At 43.5% G+C, this 21,316-nt stretch overlaps 1 protein-coding gene across 3 annotated transcripts in view; it reads right to left on the bottom strand.

The window, feature by feature from the left end:
- Positions 1–1,655: 1,655 nt before the first annotated feature.
- Positions 1,656–21,316, bottom strand: part of BEND7 (BEN domain containing 7) — a 52,630-nt gene continuing 32,969 nt past the window's right edge. For 2 of the 3 annotated variants that reach the window (XM_068168136.1, XM_068168151.1), the window contains exons 7-9: positions 17,001–17,120; positions 8,624–8,674; positions 1,656–3,622 (exon numbers count right to left, since the gene is read on the bottom strand). In XM_068168136.1, the coding sequence (XP_068024237.1) occupies positions 3,561–3,622; positions 8,624–8,674; positions 17,001–17,120 (233 nt within the window). In that variant the 3' untranslated portion in view covers positions 1,656–3,560. The remainder of the gene's footprint in view (positions 3,623–8,623; positions 8,675–17,000; positions 17,121–21,316) is intronic. The other variant, XM_068168143.1, reaches the window with a different exon arrangement.

The raw sequence follows: 21,316 nt of genomic DNA, 5'->3' as shown, positions 1-21,316 counted from the left end.
GTATAGGTTGGACATCAGAGAAAAAAAAATTTACAAGGGACATGAGACACTGGCACAGGTTGTCCAGAGACTCTGCGGATGCCTCATCACTGGAAGTGCTAAAGGCCAGGTTGGATGGTGTTTTGATCAATCTGATCTAGTCAGAGATGTCCCTGCCCATGGCAGGGAGGTTTGACTAGATGACTTTTAAACGTCCCTTCCAACCCAAATCATTCTGTGATCTATGATTTAGTTGCTCTTTCAACACTCCCCAATGGAGAGGGACTGTGCCGACTCACACTATGTCACATGGATGCTGATCTGTGCATCCACCGAAGCAGAAAGTCTCAGTAGACTTTTTACCAGCAACTCATCCCTAGCACTCCTTGCATAAAGCAGAAAAGGTGTGGTGAGCTGCTCTCTCACTTTGCTGGCTCTTTGTAATTGATGGAAGATTACCAGGAACATGTTTTTACAGGAAATATTTTCTGAGGCTAAACAACATTTGATGAGGATGTGATAATAAATTACCAAGCATGCATCTTGCTACTCCAAATGATGAGTATTGGTTTGTCCTTCCTATGTGTTGTTTCCATAGAAGCAGAGCTTAACCTTTTAAGTGCAGATTATAAAGGCACCTAATTCAATTAAAATTAGACTTGAAGCATATCAGCACTTAATACTCAAGAGTTATTATATGACTGGATATAGACATCGTTCTGATTGGCAGGCACCATGGTTTCCATCTGGGCCAGCAGGAAAAAAGATTTGTGATGGGAACATTAGGGGGTTTCCTATACATTTCCCTATGAAGTCGACTAATTGCTAGCTAACACCTCTGAAACAGAATCACAGAATCACAGAATGTTAGAGGTTAGAAGGGACCTCCAGAGATCATCTATCTACTCCAACCCTCCTGCCAAAGCAGGATCACCCAGGGCAGACTGCATAGCAGGTTTTGAAAGTCTCCAGAGAAGGATATTCCACAACCAATCTGGGCAGCCTGTTCCAGGACTCCACCATCCTCACAGTAAAGAAGTTTCTCCTCATGTTGAGGTGGAACCTCCTGCATTGTAGCTTGTACCTGCTGTTCCTTGTACTATTACTAGGCACTACCAAAAAGTGCCTGGCACTTTCATATTGACACCCAACCCTCAGATATTTATAGATGTTGATGAGATCCCCTCTCAGCCTTCTCTTCTCAAGACAAAACAGCTCTAGGTCTCTCAGTCTTTATTCATAGGAGAGATGTTGCAGTCCTGCAATCATCCTCATAACTCTCTCTAGCAGATCCCTGTCTCCCTTGAACTGGGGAGACCAAAACTGGATAGAGTATTTCAGGTGTGGTCTCACCTGGGCAGAGTAGAGAGGGAGAAGAACCTCCCTAGACCTGCTGGACACACTTTTCTTGATGCATCCCAGGATACCGTTGGCTCTCTGGCCACAGGGACACATTGCTGTCCCATGGATAACTCCCAGTCTAGTATGTGGGTAAACCTGGCCTCCCAGTTGGGCACTAGGACTCCCAGGATCTTTCTCCGTGGAGCTGCTTCCCAGCAGGACAAACCCTAGTCTGGTTTGCTGTTGCCTGCTCTTATTCTTCCCCAGATGCAGGTAGCTCTTATCCCTCTGAACCTGTTCCTCTGGGAAGCCAGCACAGAACACAGGCACACAAATGCAATTAAAGTTATTTATTGTAGGTTTTCTTTTCTGAACTGACAAAGAGGGTTTCCCAGAGTTGGATAACACGACACAACGTTATACACCATTTCACAACTAGTCCCTTGTCGCTTTATTAAGAACATAGTAATTTAAAAATATCTAAATATTTACATATTAATAAAACATATATACAGAAGATTGAGACATTTTTACCTAAATATGGAATGATTTTTTTTTTTTCTTCTTCTAATAAACCCTATAAAAAGATTTCTGAAGAAAGTCTGAACAGTAGTCACAGTAAGTAAACACAAATGCAATCTTCCAAATTTACAAAACGCTGATTCCGTTGCTGAAAGGTTACAACACGGACACGACAGACTGGTGCCCCCTGCCCATCGCAGGCAACGCCAAGCCACGAAGAAAGGAAAGACTCAAATATTAAGGTTTGCAGTGCATATGCAATCTAGTCCACAGTTTCCAAAGTTTCAGAGAGAACATGGTCATTCCTAAGAGTCCATGGTGGGTGCACGGTGGGGGGGGAGGGGTTGGGAGTCTGGTTTCTCAGGTGCTGAGAGAACAAACCGCTCCCATCGCCTTCGGTGTTACTTGTGGGCATTCAGTGACACCTGGTAAGCAGGCTTTAGGATTGTTAAAAAAGGAGATTAAACATTTTTAAAACCGTCCCGTTCTGTAATAGCACTTCTGTTGAGACACTCAAAGGCCAAATAGTTTCCAAAAAAACCCCAAGATGCACCTAAAATATACACAGGGAAAGGAAACACAATAGTAAATGCTCTAGCAAGCTCTGCCTCCAATTGCAGGAAACTACCTGGTGATGGATAGATGTTGCAGGTAAGACCTTCTAGACTTTCCCCCAACATTTTTAAAGTGAATTTAGTGCTAATGAAAGGTGCAGAAGTGAAGGTTTGCATGGAGGGCCATGTACAATTCTACTTTAGCCCTGACCTGAAAGGATCAACCCTTTCAGTGCCTAAGAGGGTAGTGCAATTTCTTGATCGATTCAGTCATCTTAACTGCTGAGATACCAATAGAGTGCCAGTCAAAAGGTGACTTTCTTATTTAAAAATAGGTGAATATTGTCGCCGAGGGCAGCAGTTGAAAAATCACAGTGTGCAGACCCTCTTCCTGGAAATCGGCAAAGTAATACGTTTTGAGATTGAGGTGGTAAGGGCAAGCTGGAGGGGAAAAGTGAGGGGAGAATGACCACCTCCAGCAATCTGCACTACAAAGATGCTCAAAAGCCATCCTCACTAGGACCATGTAGGGGAAATTGTTTGAGGAATTGCCTCTCCTTGCTATAAGGGCACTGCTGGGAGGAATCCTGCTTTATTTCCTGCTAACTCCAGCAAGGTCTTTTTAATCACAGCTGCGTACAATTGGTCATTGGTTCCACAGTAGCCAGGAAAGGAAAAGTGGGTCTGCAGAAGCAAAGAGCTTTGCTGAGTCAAATGCTCATCGAGTCCCTAGGTTTCATCGTGGAAAGAGATGCCACCCAAATCCTGAGGGACAGGAAGAGTCACCCAGCTGTGTGTATTCTCCTCTGTATGTCTTACAATGAGACACTACTGGCAAGCATACAATCATGTGGAAAAATACAATCATGGACGAAAACCAAAGGCAAGAGGATGTGCTCTGAGTGGGTACCCAGCTAATTAAATAATGCATTGGATACAGAGGGAAATCATCTTGAATTGAGATGAAGAACAGTGAAGCAATCTGGTGGTTTCATTATTTGAAGTTACATGGAAAATGCATGGAACAACAGGAAGTTGAAGGGAAAACTGTATGGATATCCACATCTTGTGGTACGTTGACGTTTTCATGCCGGTCTTGTGGGAATGTTATTGAAAGGAGAGGATGGTCCTACCCGCCAAGAACACTGATGCAGGATGTGAAATTCAAACTGAAAAATCTGGGTTTGTGTCTATCAGATGATCTGTTGTGGTGTCGAAAAGGTTACCTGAAGGAAGAAAGAGTTTGGGGGGAAAAGAAAAAAAACAACAGTTAAAAAAACTCTAAAATTTTAAGCAATCAGTCATTTGAAAAAAAAAAAAATGAAGATGTATTTGAGTTCTAACTTTAATTTGTGATGGGGCTAAATGTAGACAGTGGATGCTGACTTCCACTTAGAGCAGAGCTCAATGGGGTAAAGAAAAGCAAATGAAATAGATGTATTTTTTTTTTGAGTACAGAATTTGCCAGCCAAGTTTTTTTCACACAGCACATCATGCACCCCACTGCAGATGTAAAGTGTTGCGTTAGACTTCGGCACAAACCGCGCTGCGCCGCTCGCCCCTTTGAAGTTACAGTTCTGAAGGAGGGAGAAAAGCACCACACGAATTTTAAACCTTGAGTATGGGCTTTGGGAACTTCTTTGGAAAAAAAAAAGTAATTTAAAAAAATCACCACTCCACAGCAGTCTAAATGCATATAGAATAATATATACAAATGTAAAAAAGGTGCGCGGTATGCTTATAGCCCGTCTGTTTAAAAGCACTTTAAGAATGTGCTTTCTTCAAACAGAACAATGGAAGATGGACAGAAGAATTACAAGAACACAGGGCAAACAGGAGACAGACATCAATCAGCCTGAGAGGCAAATACAACCCAGTGAAAAGGGAAGACGCATACAATCAAGCACTGGAAGGATAAAGATTTATACTACAATAAAGGATTTAGAGTTAAGGTTTCAAAAAGGGGTTTTATTATTTTTTTTTAAGTTTCATTTTCTCGATATTGTATTCCAAGAGAAAAGGAGACAACCTATATAGAACTGGACTGTTCCTGTTTTCTTATCATCTGTTTCTTTACCAAGAGATTGCTCTCATCTTTTCACAAAGCTCTATCACCCCTGGACCTGAGGATTGGGATGTTACTGCTTCGCTGCCTTTTAGCAATATGAAAATTCTTTCTCATCTTCGAATTAACCCCACTGTGGATAAACCACACAAACTCACAGCACAGCTGCGCTCCCAAGCGTGGTATAAGGAGGGCTCTCTCATGGTTCTGGGCTGCACATATCTTTTAAATCCAATTTTCAAAATGAGGGTTCAAGAAGAGGGTGTTGCAGCTGGCACATATTTCTTCCCATATGCAGAACTTAGGGGTTATGCCTTTCTTTTGTTTTTCTTCTAAAATTCAAAATCCAGATGCTTCAAGTCAATTGTAGACCAAAATAAGATGACAAGAGGAGAAATTTCTTTACTGTGAGGGTGACAGAGCACTGGAACAGGCTGCCCAGAAAGGTTGTGGAGTCTCCTCTGGAGATTTTCAAAGTCTACCTGGATGCGTTCCTGTGCAGCATACCCTAGGTGGTCCTGCTCTGGCAGGGGTTTTGGACTCAATGATCTTTAGAGGTCCCTTCCAAATCCTAACATGCAATGGTTCTATGAGGCTTCTGCAATACTAGCTTCTACAGAAAGCCTCTAAGAGCTGTCACATCTTTGTCCAGATAAAGATCTCCTTCACACCTTCCAGGTTCCTTTATCAAACTAATCAGTCTTTCCACTTAGTCCATGGTAATTACCCCTGAAGCTGTCTGATCTGTCTCAGCTCAGGTCTGGACATAGCCTTCAGGTTTTTTGTATGTGCAAAAGCTAGAACTGTGGAAGACCTGAGCTTTGATAACATTTGTTAGAGACAGTTCTTCTAGTACTTCCTGGAGATTTATCTGTCAATGCACTAGCTCATTTAACTGCCATGGTTCTTCCAATTTACTTTAAACACCCTTCCATCAACAGCTGTTAAAGCAAAGGCCCTCTTGGTGTTGAGGGTGATTTTTAAATGGGAGCATGATTTCTGCTCAGAGGTGCTAAAATATAATTGGGAAAAAAAAGTCTTCCTTAGTTTTATGAGGATGTACCAGCACCATTTTTTTTTTACAAGGCTTTTCAGTTCTAAAAGAGGGTTTTGAAAACAAAACACCTCCTGCTCTCCTCAAAGCCCAGGACTTTGCTGAGTGTAGGCACAGAGAGAGCAGGTTCAAACCTGGCTGTAGGCACCTATACCAATTAACTGCACTCAGAGCCCATTCCTGCTGGCAGCAAAGGAGAGACAATCCCCTAACACAACCTTAGGTGCTCCCACTTTCCCTCTGGAAGCAGACCTCTTTTCCACCAATGATGAAGAGAGCTGAGAGCAACCACACTTCTGACTGAGGTGTCTCAAATGAAGTGTGAGCTATAGGTTACAATCTGAAAATGCACAGGTTCAGGCATTTCAGCACTGCTAGCCCACATACATCCAGATCTTGTCCGTAATGTCACTGGACTGACTGAGCAGGAAAGATGGATTAAATCTATCTGAGTTTTCCTTTTTTTTTTTTTTTTTTTACCAGCATTTACTGTTAATTTAATTCATTCACTCTGGGTGCATCTGCTTCACAACTTTGTTCAGTTCTTGGAGACCAAGAGACCAGCTATCTGATGTCTGTCAGAGATAGTTTCTGTACTGCACCTTTTTTCCCTATCCACTCTTCTCTAAGATTAAGTCTCCTCCAGCCAAGCAATCCAATTCAGTCTGGTTTGACTCTAGCAACATACCAGGTTAACCACTGATCACTGACCTGTAGAGTTATTTAGGTTGGAAACAACTTAAGATCATTGAGTCCAACAGTTAATCTAACACTGCCAAGTCTATCATTAAACCATGTCCCTAAGCACCACATCTACACATCTTTTAAATACTGCCAGGGACGGTGATCCCACCACTTCCCTGGGCAGCCTGTTCCAGTGCTTGGTAACTCCTTTGGTCAAGACATTTTTCCCAACATCCAATCTAAACCTCTCCTGGCACAACTTGAAGACATGATTTATCTGATATTAGCTGTCATCTACAGCCAAGGCACACCATGCCAGGTACTGTACAAACACACAGTTAGAGAGACTCTTTCCCAAAGATTTTTCAAACTAAACAGAGAAGACAGCTGAATAAATCACACAAAGGTTCTCTTCAAAGAACCTGTCAGTAACACCCCTTTATAAAACCAGCTGTACTAAGACAGGGAAAGACCTCTATGAAAGTTACATTCCATCTCTTTTGCTACACTCCTTGATAGAAAGATCTGTATTTTGGCTCTCTGTCATAATTACTGTCATTATACTGTCTGTCTGTCACTTTAAAATCATTTGCTTCCAAGAACAGTATGATATTACATGGATACATACTAGAAAGAGGCACTAGCACACATATAATAATGGGTGTGAGTCAAACACTTGGCTCACAGCCTGTGAGCATCACCTCCCCCACCAGTGCAAACTGCAGCCTGGTTTATTTATATGCCCTTCCACAGATAGCACTTTTCAGCTCAAACCCTGCATGTCTGAATGCTCAAAGGTGTACAAACAAGATGACCCCAATGGTGACCTGCTGTGGGGTGGAAAGGGAGTTGTCTTCTCTACCACAACCGTCTTAGTGCACTCATTTCCATCAATGATGTACAACACAAGTAGTGACTACAGAAACTGTGCTCAAAGAAAAGCACAGCAAGCCAGTCATTCTGCTCCTTAAAATGATTACCAGAGCAATGAAAAGATAACACTATGTCACATTAGTAACCTTTATTAGGGTCCTCTTGCAACAGAATTGCTTCCCTCCCTGATAAAGGAAATGAACAGGATGTCACTTGGAAGAGACCTTTCAAACCAGAGCTTCCTGCATCTATTATTGCAACCGTACCCTGAAATATTATTCAGTGGCTGGCCAAGAAAGCAGCACGGCAGCTCCCAGCCAGCATGTGCTCCCAGCCCCCACTGGGTCCATGCCAGAACAAGACTATAGCTGCTTGTCCTCCCAACTGCTTCGCTGGTCCTATTCCTTAGTAACTGCACGTGCTCCGACAGTGGGATTTCAGCCGACAGCGCTCCACGGCTGGCAGCTGCTGCTCCGGCACACAGCAGCAGTGTGTGAAAGCTCCTGCTCCAGCCCTTATGCAAGAGAGCTCAGGAAGCTCTCACACACAAGAGACAGATGCTGCGGTGGTACAGTGCTCTGTTGTCCACCCCATAGCCTCCAGGTACTGACCCATGTATTCAGCAACCCAGTATCAGCCCTGTCCTGCTCTTCACAGCAACAGCATCGCTTGTCTCCAATCACCCTTTGTTGTTACACCTTAGAAGTAGGATAAAAATGCACCATAATCCATGACCCTATTTGTTTGCTCAAGATCTTCCCACCAGTTAATCTGGCTTTGGTGATAACAGGCAGCGTCTTGGTGAAATGGCAGAGAAATCACTCTGTAATGCCGGGAAATGACCATTTCCCCAGGTTCTGGCCCCACTGAATTTCCAGAGGTGGCAGCTCAGCTCCTACTATCTAGTCACCTATTGATGGACTGACTCTTCATGAGAGGGTGCTTCAAATTTCAGACTCAGCCTGTCTTGCTATCAGCACCATGTGCAACAACATGCAAAATTCTGATTTCCCACTCCACACAGCCACAGAGCTGCTGTTTAGCAACTGTTAGGCTTTTAAGGCAGGGTAGCTGGACTTCAAGAAAATGTAAACCAACACTTAGCTGGCATATAAATATCTTTGCAATCCTCCTGTGAACCCAAGATGCCATTGCTAATACCTTGGACAACTAAATGGACAATACAACACAAATTGCTGTGTTTGTCCCTACCAGTAACTCCATTAAGATTAAAAAAAACCACCACCATAAATACCAGGGATGAGTGCAAGTCCCTATCTGCCATAAGAAGAGTAACTTACTGGCCTTATTAGCTTAGCTGTCACCATGAACCTTGCAGGTTTATGAATATGAAATAGAGAGGGGAAATTGTAATATTCTGATGCATTTGGTTTTTTTAATACAGGCCATTCAAAACTTAAGGTAGCTGGGTCCTCCTGTGTACAATTACCTGACTGTATATGGCACACCAGGATTATTGAAACCTGCTTCTGTGCCTTAAATAAACAAACACACACATGGGGAGCTGATAACAATTTTAATGCATTTTACCTGTTTGTAGTAGAGAAATGTCCGGCTTCTCATCACAGTCAGTTGCCTCTGCTGATTACAAATATAAACAAGAAATCTCATTACTTTTACTGAATACAGGAATGTGATTAAAAAGCCACAGACTGTAGAGTGATTTTGCATTTTCTATCTACTTTCTTCAGCTGCAATTTGCTATTGCTCAGTTAAAAACTCAATGCTTGAAGGAAAAGGTCATATCACAAAAAGGCAAACTTAGAAGAAGTTGGGTATTAAGAAGCAGTTGTGCCAGCAATGGGATGGAGTAACACTTTGTCTTTTCATGGTGTCATGATATCCAGCCCATAGAATTACAGAATGTTAGGGGTTGGAAGGCACCTCCAGAGATCATCGAGTCCAAACCCCCCTGCCAAAGCAGGATCACCTAGGGCAGGCCACACAGCAATGCAACCAGGTGGGTTTGGAAAGTGTCCAGAGAAGGAGACGCCACAACCTCTCTGGTCAGCCTGTTCCAGTGCTCCCCCACCCTAAAGAATTGTCTCCTCATGTTGAGGTGGACCTTCCTGTGTTCTAGCTTGCACCCATTGTTCCTTGTCTTATTACTGGGCACCACCTAAAATGGACTGTCACCTTCATCGTGACACCCACCCCTCAGATGTTTGTAGACATTAATAAGATCCCTTTTCCGCCTTCTCTTTTCAAGACTAAGCAGCCCCAGTTCTCTGTCTTTCTTCATAGGAGAGATGTTCAAGTCCCTTAATCATCCTTGTAGCTCTCTGTTGGGTGCTCTCCTTGGATGATAAAATGAGTTGTGATCATCTGATAAAATCACATAAGAAATGTCCCCCACAGTGCTTGGAGGAAGGATCCTCTCTGGCTGGTACTCCACCCTCCAATAGTTGCCATCATCTGATGCCTACAGGGGAAGAACGAATATTCCCAATTCTGCTCCTTAACATCCTGTGACCACAGGTGAGCTCATTTTGTGTGGGACAATTTCACTAGGGCAGAATGTCTGCAAAGATGCAGGTGGGCACCTGGCATAATTAAGAGCCCTGCAACCAGGTGGGTACCCAGGTGGTTACGGTGGATGTACACACACGTGCGTTCAACCCACAGCTTACACAAGAGCATTTGACTTCATTTAGCCCACGGTGAAGGAAGGATAAAAGCCTAATTTGTTCATCCCTTATTTGCCACAGGCCAAGGGGTATGCATAAAGATAGCTAATTCAGCTCAGCAGATGTGCAGGGACTTGTTAGACTGTAGAGCCTGGGGTGTGCATGTGAACCCCAAGTAAGTTACAGGCATTGTAACAGGAAATCAGTGCCTAACCTACTCAAGCCATATTTGAAATGCTATTGCTTTTGCCTTTTGGTGCTGCAGCATGACATTTAAGGCCTTTAAAATACTATGAGATCTCTGAGAGCAAACTAGGTGTGGTCATAAAGGATCAGCCCATTACATTGTACGTGAATGTACATGTACTCACTTCATTCCACAGTATCTATAGGGATCAAATCTGAGGAAGGATACAGATGCTCTAAGCAACTTAGTTCAGCTTCCACCTAAAACTGAGGGAACTCTCTTCATCTTTGTCATGGCTCTATACATGAGGATGTTGAGTTGTTGTGTATGGAGAACTAATTCAGCTCCTAATCTACATAAGTCTCCTAATTTAGATCCATCAACCCTTGGCTATGCACCCCTTGACCAAGAGGCTGCTCTCTCTCCCACATGCAAGGATGAACTAAAGAAAACAGAAACAAACCAATGCCCCTAGTACTAAGCAGCTTTCCTGCCACAGAGGGTTTAAATGGAGAGCCTTGACAAGTACACAACACAGACCTGCAAGTGACTGTCTTACCATTTTCTGAGAAGGTGACACACTGGGCAGAAATAAATTAAGTTCTTGGTACAACTTATGTGAGAATCTTGAATTTTTGAAGGAATGCGGGGTTCAATAGATGTGAAGAGGTTATCTAAGCTGTTCTGAATATGGACTGGACTCCCAGCAATGGAAGGAATGAGTAGTCAGGCATTGGGATAGGTTCTGTTCCTGGAGGTGTTCAAGAAATGTGTGGGCATGGCATTTTGGGACATGGTTTCATGGCCATAGTGCTGTTAGGCTGATGGTTGGACTCAATATTGGAGGTCCTTTCCAACCCAAACAATTCTATGATTCTGTGACTGGGTGCTCAAGGGAGGAGACAGCACAGTGAAACAAGCAGATGAGAAACAGCTAACAGGATATACACAGATTAAATAATCTGGAGTGACTGTCTGAGGCCAATATATTATGAAGAACCACCTGCACCAAGTAATTCTGTAGCACAGCCACTCAGCATACAAGAGACAAAGCTGTAAGTGGCCCCTTGGGTTGAAGGGATTCAAGCTATGAAAATGGGAAGGTGGATCTGAGCACTAGCAATGGTCTGGAAAGTCTTTACTCTGTTGACACCAGGGTTGGTGCCACCCAGGCTGCCCACTCAGATAATAGGTTTTTCTGGAAATTTCAGCAATTGCTCTTAAAGTAGCTCTAGAGATGCAGTTACCTTATTGCCTAACTACTCTTCTTATACCTAGCCCAAACTGAATTCAGAGGAAGGCAGTAATACAGAAAGAAACAGAAACTAGAAATCATCTCACTTTCAGAGGATAAGGAATTGAGTTCTCCAACTTTGCAGAATCAGTTTTGAAGGTAGCAAAGCTACCTATCCATTTTAATCGGACACAAGATGGATAGATAAGGTGCAGCTCTTAACCAGTTGTTCCTGCCCCATTTATCATGCCAGCACAAAAGTCTGTACGGTCACCAAGATCACAGCCAGTTAAAAACTGACATCACCGCATGAATGCTTGTGGCACTGCCAGAAAGGGAGGCACAGTAGATGCCCAGAGAGCCTACTCACTCTTCTCAGGAGCTGCATGAATTTGTTTTATGAAACTGGATGTATAACTGCAGCTCCACATGTCACAAAGGCATGACAAACACCTTGACCTCCTAATGTGGATGTAAACCACCAGCTTCTCACATGTCATTCCAAACAGGAAAGAAGGTTTGTCTTCGACAGCCACACCCCGAGACTGCCAGCCAAACTCTACTTGTCTTGAGCCAGCTTGCAAGACAAGGCAAGTAGGAATAGAACCTACTGTGGGAATTCAGAGACTCTTCTGTCCTTTGCTTAGAGAGAAATCAGTAGCTCCTGCAAAGCAATCCTGGCAGTTGTTTCCTTAGAAGTCCTCCCCCAAACTGTTTAGCTTCTGAGGTACGTGTTTGTCTGTTAAGTGTACACCTGCTGGTTTGCTCCTTGTACATGTATGCTTAGGGCTGGGAAGACAAGGCAGCAGTTACTCACATTAATATTGCTGTCTCTAAAATACTGGCCACAAAGCACCATACCACATATTGGACTACATCCTACATCCTTCCTGGCCCTATGTTTATTACTAAGCAAAATATCAACCTGATCTCTTGCAACACGTAGATATTGTATCAAAAATACAAACCAGGGAAATGGGAAGGATGAAGAGAAATAGAAAGCAAAAAAACTCTGGAAGCAGCAGTTTCAACAAGGATGTAGAAGAGTTAAGTATTTGTTCTTCCTTTGTTCCCACTATTTTAGACTGGTAAACAACAAAGTAATGTTAATTGTAAACAACAATTCAAGGCTGAAGTATCATGGCATGTGATTTATTTAATCCTGCTTGAAAAGAAATGCAGCATATTTTCTAACACTGCTACATTTTCCTTTATGGAGCATGGCAGTCAAAGGCTTCCAGGTTACTCACAAGGTTATGACTTCTCATGAGCAGCTCTCACCCTGTGTACTTTGGGAGCATTACTCACATAGTATCAGTTTTCCTGTCTATGCAACTGACAGCTGCTAGAGAATAATGGCTTACAAGCTCTTCAAAACATAAAAAGGGAGGAAGAACTTACTGTGAGAGATGTGTGACCCCTGACCTACTGCTTATTAATGGATGGAGAGTTTAGTAATCAAAAGGCTTGGATGCTACAACTGGCACTGAAGTGACATGAACAGCAAGTCAGCTCCTTCTGATTTCACCTGTTTTAAGATCTCTATGCTAATGGTCAACTGTCTCTTTCTATGCTGCCACAGGCAAGCCACCAACCACCTACCCATGCTCTCTTTTGCAAGGTGAAAGACCACGCCGTGGGAAACCTACGGCTGCAAATAACCAGGCAATCTGCATTGCAATTCATGCTGCTTTAAGAGAGGAAACCTATGCACATGCATTTTCATTTTCCTTTGATTTCTTCCCTTCCAGGGCTACTTCACAGCCCATCCCAGTCCAAAAGAGTTCAACTTCTGAGCTGGGAGAAGACAGATCTGGTACTATGAAGGTGTGCCCCAGTATGCTGTGCTGTTGGCATGAAATGGGACCAGCAGTTGAGGCTGAAGAATATTATCATACTCTTTCATTTTAATTATAACATCTGTTTGTAACATTAACCTCACAGTCTCTTCTCCCCTTTGTGACAGCCAACTTGTGAAATTTTGAAAAGCCTGAACAAGGCCAATAAAAATTTAATGTCAGTGACAGCTTTATTCTCAGATCTAACAAATATAAAAAACCCAACTACCTAAGTCTCAGATCTCAGGCAATCATCTGAAAGAACTAAGAAAAACCCAAGGCAAAATAAATAAAATGTAAAAAAAAATCCAGATATGAAAAATATTGTCACTGATTCAGAACTTAAATGAATTTTTATCTGGCTTTGGCTAATAACCTTTCAAAATCTACACAGGGGAACTATTTTCTAGAAAGCAGAATTTTAAAGTGGGGTTTTTGTTGTTGGGGTTTTGTTTGTTGGTTCTTTGGGTGTTTTTTTGTGGTTTGGTTGTTGTTGTTGTTGTTGTTGTTTTGTTTTTAGCTTTCCAGGTAGGCACCTTTTCTGTCCCTAATTCTAGATGAGACAAACACAATAAATAAGGTTGAAGGTGGACAGCATCTATGATCCAGCGATCATGATTTCATTTAAGTTGGAAACATTCAGAAGAGCATGCCCTGTAAGAAGAGGTATGAAAAGCAGATCCACCCCACTCGTGCTAGAATTCTCTGAAATTATTAACATCACTGAAAGCTAAGGCAGGATTTACATTATCAGGCAGAAATAATGTTTCACAGGATAAAGCAGAGAGGGCTCCTCATGAATGCAGTATCTTACTGCCTGGTTTGAAATGAAAAACTAATCAGAGGATGTACTAAATGGCTCAGGGGAAGGCAAGCAACAAGGAAAGCCTGCCCCTTCTCTTTTAAATACTTCTGCTGTTAAAATTTAGCCCTGCTCAGTGGTGACTAAGAAGTTGTCTTGTGGCTTCTGTAAAATGAAAGGATCACCTTAAGCTTTCTCCATGTAAAGCCTGCTCATTACAACAAACCAGAGACCAATGTAGATAAATTGGTGTCATCAGGCAGCAAGGAGACACATTGATTGGCTCAGAAGGTCTGGGGTGAAATGCGCAGATTTGGTCTTTGGGCGCCTTGGTCTACAGCCACAAACATAGCCCACATTTCACTAAGAAAATGGAGACAAAACTAAAAGAAAATGACCTGTCCTGAGAGTATGGACATGATAACATTCACTTGGGAGGGCTCAGCCTATGCACAGGAGAACTGGAAGAGCTCAGAAGCTCCTCTGGAATCTTGAGGAGTCCACATCTCAGTGTCTGTGATTTCCATAGTTTTCAGAATTTTAAGAGCTAAGTTTTGTAACATGGAGTCCTGGGATGCTTTATTCTGATAGTAGATCAAACCTCCTTCCATACCTGCCCTCACCTCCTGTATGGTCTCTGAAGGTTACACACAGCTTCAACAACTTTTGTATGGCTTCACAATGAATAGTTAAGTGCACAGTTTCCACACAACCAGTTTTAGATCAGGACGAAGCTGCTGAGGGCTGTGAGATTGTATTAGCAAACATTGCAACATCCTTCCCTCAGTTCTGCAGACCTTCCCAGGCACCTGCTTACAGCCATGGTTGGAAACAAAGTAGGAGTAGATGGAGCTGTCACCTGACCAGCTTACATTCATCATATCAGCAGCTCACATTTGTGACATAGAAGTACTAACAAATCTTATTTCAACAAGGTGAATATGTTAGTACAACCAGCTGTCTGCTCCTGCCACTCTGCTGCTATCTACTGCTTTGCTGTCACAAAGGCTTTGGAAACTTCTGATTTGCTCCAGTGCACGGTCAGGTTGGGTTAGCTTAGGCCAGCAGTGGAGATGTTAAGGTGCAGATGGTCACAGAGGTGTGTCCAATCACCCCTGATAAATTGAAGAGAGCATGTCTGCCTGTGCCCTTCAGGGAATGGCCAGTAAACTAAACAACACAAATGAAAAGCTTCTCTACCAGTTTAGGGACTGTGCACTCTTTTCAGCAGGTAACCTCCAGGAGCTGCTAGGTATTGCTCACCCCTCATCCACATAACAGTTAACCAGTCTCCTTCCCTCTGCAGGCAGAGACAGATATTGGAGCCTATCTTATTCAGTCACACTATACTCAACCTCACTTATTTTTTCTCCACAGTCTTGCTAGCCTAGAGATAATATCCTCTGCTTATATTTTCCTGTACTGAGAAAGGACCAGAGATGGAAGTGGCCCCATTTGAAAGGCAAAAGCTGAATGTCATTGTCATTTTAATTAATATCCTGCAGAGGCCTGAAGAAAAGCAAATAAAAAAGGATGAAAGAAAATAAAAATCAAAACAAAATTAGGTCAATCCTCTTTCCTGAGGGATCTTCTGCAGACAGCCCAAGGACCCTCTGCTCCCCACATCCCTGCACTGCACTCATCACCTTATTGAAGCCTGGCATCCCACTTCCACCCTCCTATCCTGGGGGAGGGCAGCCAGCCTTGGAAGGGGCAGAAAGCAGCCCTGTTGTACAACACCAGTAATCTGACACCGTCTTTAACAAGATTATCTTGTATCCCTCTCTCCTCCCTCCCCCAATACACACAAGAAACCCTTTTTAAGGCTAGTGCTGGTTTGCTTCTCTAGTCAGGGGAGCTTATACTACTGAATAATCTGCCCTTTTTTCCTTTCCCTGTGTTATTTCTGCCTCTGAGTGTTTCTAATTTTCCTCAGTTTTATGCTTTTCCCTCCTAGCACTGACAACGTTATGGAGAATGATTTCAGGTGCCAGTCTAAGTGTGCGTTTCAGAGAGACAGCTTTAGACAGAGAAGGTTTGCTCTCTGAGACAGGGGGCCAGAGAGGGCACTTCCTGTGGTTTCACTCACCATCTCATAGCGACAGGGACCACCAGTATCCCCTGTGGAGCCATCATATTTCCCATCCCATCAACCCACCAACACTAACAGGCATTTAATTGTGGTGATGGGCAGAAGGCAAGAGGAGAAAAAGGCAGGCAGCTAAATATGGTAACAGTGAAGCATCATGTTTAAGGACATTGGCACAAGTGATGTGCCTCAGACAATGGTGTCGGATGCTCCAGGGGAAAGATAGGCAAGAAATACAACCACAAGAGAGCCTTAAGAAAAGACTAGGATGAGGAAGAGTAAGTGAAGCCCCCTTGTATGACAGAAGGCATGAAGATGGGAAGAAGGCTAGTTAAGGTTTAGACAGTAATTACACATCTCTGAGTCAGTGATACTGCTTTCCCACAAATTCTACTGGGGATTTGAGACTGCACATTTCTGTTCACTGCTGGAGCTGAGAGCTCACCAGCTGCCTGATGCTGGGGTGAAAGCTTAGTTCTGAGCCTTCACCACAGGCTGATTCCAGCCCCAAGTATGCAGGCTGTCCCAGCCCAAGTTGAGTAGCTTTACTGCAAAGCCCTACTTACATTACCTGTTACTCAGTGCTGGCAAGCTCCCTCCCATGTATTGCAGAACCTTGCTGGCACAGCCAGGGTGGATATTGGGGTTTTTTTTGCTACAGTGATGTTGATTGTTTCACAGGGAATGTGAGAAAACTCATCTTTCCTTCCAGACACATAGTTTAGATGGAAAGGTCATTTGTGTTATGTCTGAACAGTACAGTGAATGGCTTGTCAGACCAAATAATTCAGAATTAAAAGATTTCCACCTGTAAGCCTGGGTGGATCAGCTACTTTGGGACTTATATTTCATCAAACACTGGGAAGAAGAGTTTGGGCATTAATGGAAAGGGGTTAAAGGCAACATGTGAGAAAGACTCAAAGTTAACTTGGCTGCAAAGACAGCCACCATACCAAACACAAACAAACACTCTACACCAAAACCTGCTAAAATCTCAGAGGTCTAATTTTCGTAGTGAACATGTAGAACTCTACAGTCAAGAAGAAAAAAACACTGCTGTGGACACAAAGGCTCTAAGCTTTTAATCTTACACTCACATGTTGTTCCTGGTATTTTTTCTTTGTACATACCTGAGCCTCTTTTTAATCGTCTTCTTGCAAGTTTAATTTGATCCTGAAGAATCTGGACCCAGTCCCTAGGACCAGGAAGTTTATCCACATGGTTAGCAGTGCAGTATTTTTCTGTAAAGACTGAAATAAAAAGATACCATCTTTTTGAAATGTGCCACTAGAATGAAGGAGACTGGAGAGGATTGTAAGTAAAATACATCAAATAATCCACTTATCAAAAAAGCATTTAAATGGCCAAATCTAGGATTGTGAGAACAGAGTCCAACCCAGCACTTCACAAGTCTATCATTCAGAAGACATTTGTGTGTGTGAATACCACAGAAATACCACCGTTACTACTTATAAAAGCCTATCCCAGGGAAATGGTCTACACCTGATATTTTCTGCTCAGGAATTTCACACAAAACCCTCACAGAAAAATAGTAAACTTTGAACTGAGTCTCCAGATGTGGCAGGCGCTTCTAAATGCTGCCTTCCATATGGTACAAGTGGAGAGCTGAAGATCTGGTCACTTGGTGGCTTCTTGGTCAGGTTTCTAAGGCTTCAGGCAAGCTGATGAAAACCAAACAACCTGCAACAAGGCCATCCAGAGGGACCTTGACAGGCTGGAGAGGTGGGCACAGGCCAACAAGCCAAGGTTCAACAAGAGCAAGTGCAGGGTCCTGCATCTGGGTCGAGGCAATCCCAGGCACAAATTCAGGCTGGGCAGTGACTGGCTGGAAAGCAGCCCTGAGGAGAGAGACTTGGGGGTGCTGGTGGACAAAAAGCTCAACATGAGCTCTCAATGTGCACTTGCAGCCCGCAAAGCCAATCAGATCCTGGGCTGCATCAGGAGAAGTGTGACCAGCAGGTCGAGGGAGGTGATTCTCCCCCTCTACTCAGCTCTGCTGAGACCCCACCTGGAGTACTGCCTCCAGTTCTGGAGCCCCTATTACAAGAGGGATATGGAGGTGCTGGAAGGTGTCCAGAGAAGGGCCATGAGGATGATCAGAGGGCTGGAGCACCTCTCCTATGAGAACAGACTGAAGGAGTTGGGGCTGTTCAGTCTGGAGAAGAGAAGGCTCCCAGGTGACCTAATTGTGGCCTTCCAGTATCTGAAGGGGGCCTACAGGAAGGCTGGGGAAGGACTTCTCAGGATCTCAGGTAGTGATAGGACTAGGGGGAATGGAATGAAGCTGGAGGTGGGGAGATTCAGGCTAGATGTGAGGAGGAGGTTCTTCACCATGAGAGTGGTGAGGCCCTGGAATGGGTTGTCCAGGGAGGTGGTCGAGGCCCCGTCCCTGGAGGTGTTTAAGCCCAGGCTGGATGAGGCTCTGGCCAGCCTGATCTAGTGTGGGGTGTCCCTGCCCATGGCAGGGGGGTTGGAACTAGATGATCCTTGTGGTCCCTTCCAACCCTGACTGATACTATGATACCCCTGTGGAAATCTCTACACTTCTCATACTGCCAAATCAGATGGGATAAAATGTTTATATTGATACTGAAAAAAAATAAGAAGCCATTTTTGAGAGAAACAAAAACAAACAAACAATCAATCAATCAACCCCCTGAAAATATCCTGTAGGTCCAGTTTTATATTTTGTCAAAATGGTACATAGAGGGTCAATGTTACCTTTAATTCCATATTTACAGCAAACTTAGCAATGTTGTTCCAAAAAAACAAAAATACAAATGGAGTGAAACTGATGCAATTGATTTTCATCACACAACTGAGAGATGTACAAAAAAATAAACAAAAGCAGAAATAGGGAAAAAGAATTTTACTGTTGGTATTGCTACTGCAGTCTTGGTCAGAGGTCTCGGAGCTCAGTGTCCAATTATGACTAGCAAACAAAGAGAGGAAAACTGGTCCCAGCTGAAGGAATTTGTAATCCTTGAGAATAAATGTCACACAAATGGGATGAAAAAGCGTGCAACATAAAATGACACTTGCAGTATTTTTATACACAGGCTTTTGAAACAGTGCTAGCTGGCAAGTACGTGGGGACTGAAAGTAATGACACGCTCCAAACTCCTTCTGTGTTAACAACTTCACAAAACCGTTGCATGAAGAGTGTTAGCAGTAATTCCTCTGTAGTCTGAGCAGCAAGGACATCAGACCAGCCCTGAGGGCTTCTCAGAGAAGTAGATACAGCCCCCCACATTGCCAGTGTCCAACCTGAAACAATTATGTCTCTCTGAAGGCAGAAATAATGTTTTCCTTCTGAATCCATACTGTACCTGACACAATGGAAACCTGATCAATGACTTAATACTCCTACTGACTTCACACACACACTTCCTGATTATGACCAGGGCCTGGTGACAATCTGACATTAAGCAGTACCCAGACAACACACTGCAGGTGCCTGCTGTGGGAATTTTGGCTACTGTCTGCTGTTGCCTGCACAGGAAGCCAGCATCTGGCAGCCTTGGAGAGCCAATATGCTAACTTGCTTCTCTAACTTGTTTGTTCTTCTCTTGAATCAAAGTCAGAATAGCTTTGATTGCTCAATGTGTAGTTAGGGAAACACCAATATGAGCACAAAGGAATGGGAATGTAATAGGAAGGAAGCAGGAGAAATGGGACCTCTCTTTCTAGTCCACCTGAGCTGCATGGTACTAACACCAACTCCATTATAGATCATAGACTGGTTTGACTGAAAGGGACTTTCAAAGCTCCTCTAGTCCAACCCTCTTGCCATGGGCAGGGACATCACTAGATCAGGTAGCTCAGAGCCCTGTCCAACCTGACTGTGAGTGTTTCCAGGGATGGGGCATCCACAACTTTTCTGGGCAACCTGTGCCAGCATCTCCTCATCCTCATCATTGAAAATAAAAGTCTTCCTAATGTCCAATCTAAGCCTATCCTCTTCCAGTTTAAAACTGCTGTCCTTTACCCTGTCACTACAGGCTTTGGGAAATGTCTTTTTCCATCTTTTTATGGCCCCCTCTCAAAGCACTGAAAGACTCCAATAAGATCTTGCCAGAACCTTCTCTTCTCCAGGCTGAACAACACCAACTCTCTAAGCCTTTCTTCACAGGAGAGATGCCCCAGCCCTTGGATCACTTTTGTGGCCTACTCTGGACCTGCTTTAACAGGGTGCTGAGGACTCCTGAGATGGATGCAGTACTCCAGGTGAGGTATTATCAGAGTGGAGTAGAGATGCAGAATCATCTACCCTCACCTGCTGATCATACTTCTTTTGATGCAGCCTAAGACACTGTTTGCCTTCTGGGCTGTGAGTGAACATTGCTGGCTCATGTCCAGCTTTTAATCCACCAACAACCCCAAATCCTTCTCTGCAGAGCTGCTCTCAATACCTTCATCCTCTAGTTTGTACTGATACCAAAGATTGCCCTGCCCCAGGTGCAGGACCTTGCTCATGGCCTAGTTAAACTTCAGGAGGTTTATATGACCCCACTCCTCAAGCCTACCAAGGTCCCTCTGGATGGCAATGCTTCCCTCTAGCAAATCAATTGCATCACCCAGCTTGCTAAGCGTGCACTCAATCCTACTGTCTACGTGACTGATGAAGATATTAAATCCTATTGGTCCTGCTAGGGGCCTAAGGGACACATCACACATCTGAACACAGTTCATTGACTTCTGCAGGGAAGGACTTCACTTGCTAGATTTCTAATCACAACATAAAGCAAAAATAATAACTTCTGGATTTTTTGTTGTCTTTGGGTTTTGTGGGGTTTTTCCCCACATCATTTTTTTTCCCCCCAGTTCTGAGTGAAAGATTGATGCAACTCACAAGGGAAATTGATGGGCCAGGAGAAGCACTGCAAATAATTCAACAAGTGCTACTGAATACCCAAAGTCATGAGAAAGAATTTCTCCCTGGCTAATCATCCTTTTCCAGAAGCATTACATTACTTTTAAGGAAGGCAGTTAAAATGTTTTAAGACAGGAAGAGCAATTTTCAAGCACAGTCCCTCCTTTAAGCTCTCTGCTCATTATTGTCATGAATGTAGTCTATTCATTACTTTCATATTTATGTCATGGAAAAAGGGCTAAAAGTGCCCCTACAGGGTATCTGGGCACGTGGTAGAGGAACATCCTAATGGTAATAAAGCAAACAACGTGATATTGTTCTTGTGGAGATTTCACACTGGCTCAGTTATTTCTTGGAACAAATGAAACCACAGTGTCTGACAGCACAGCTCTTTGATGGGAGGAAGGGTGCAATTGGAGTCAGCCTGAGTCAAGATCCACAGGAGATCAGTCATTGACATCTTATTCCATCACAGCTTTTAGAGATGGGCTTTCCTATCAGGGATCAGGTACTAGCATTTGGGCAATACTGTGGAAGCCAATAAAGATCATT

This window comes from Melanerpes formicivorus, unplaced genomic scaffold (assembly GCF_026170545.1).
Source record: "Melanerpes formicivorus ecotype bairdi unplaced genomic scaffold, bMelFor1.0.p_v2 SCAF_3, whole genome shotgun sequence".
NCBI lineage: Eukaryota > Metazoa > Chordata > Aves > Piciformes > Picidae > Melanerpes > Melanerpes formicivorus.
This window is presented reverse-complemented; position numbering and strand designations above follow the sequence as displayed.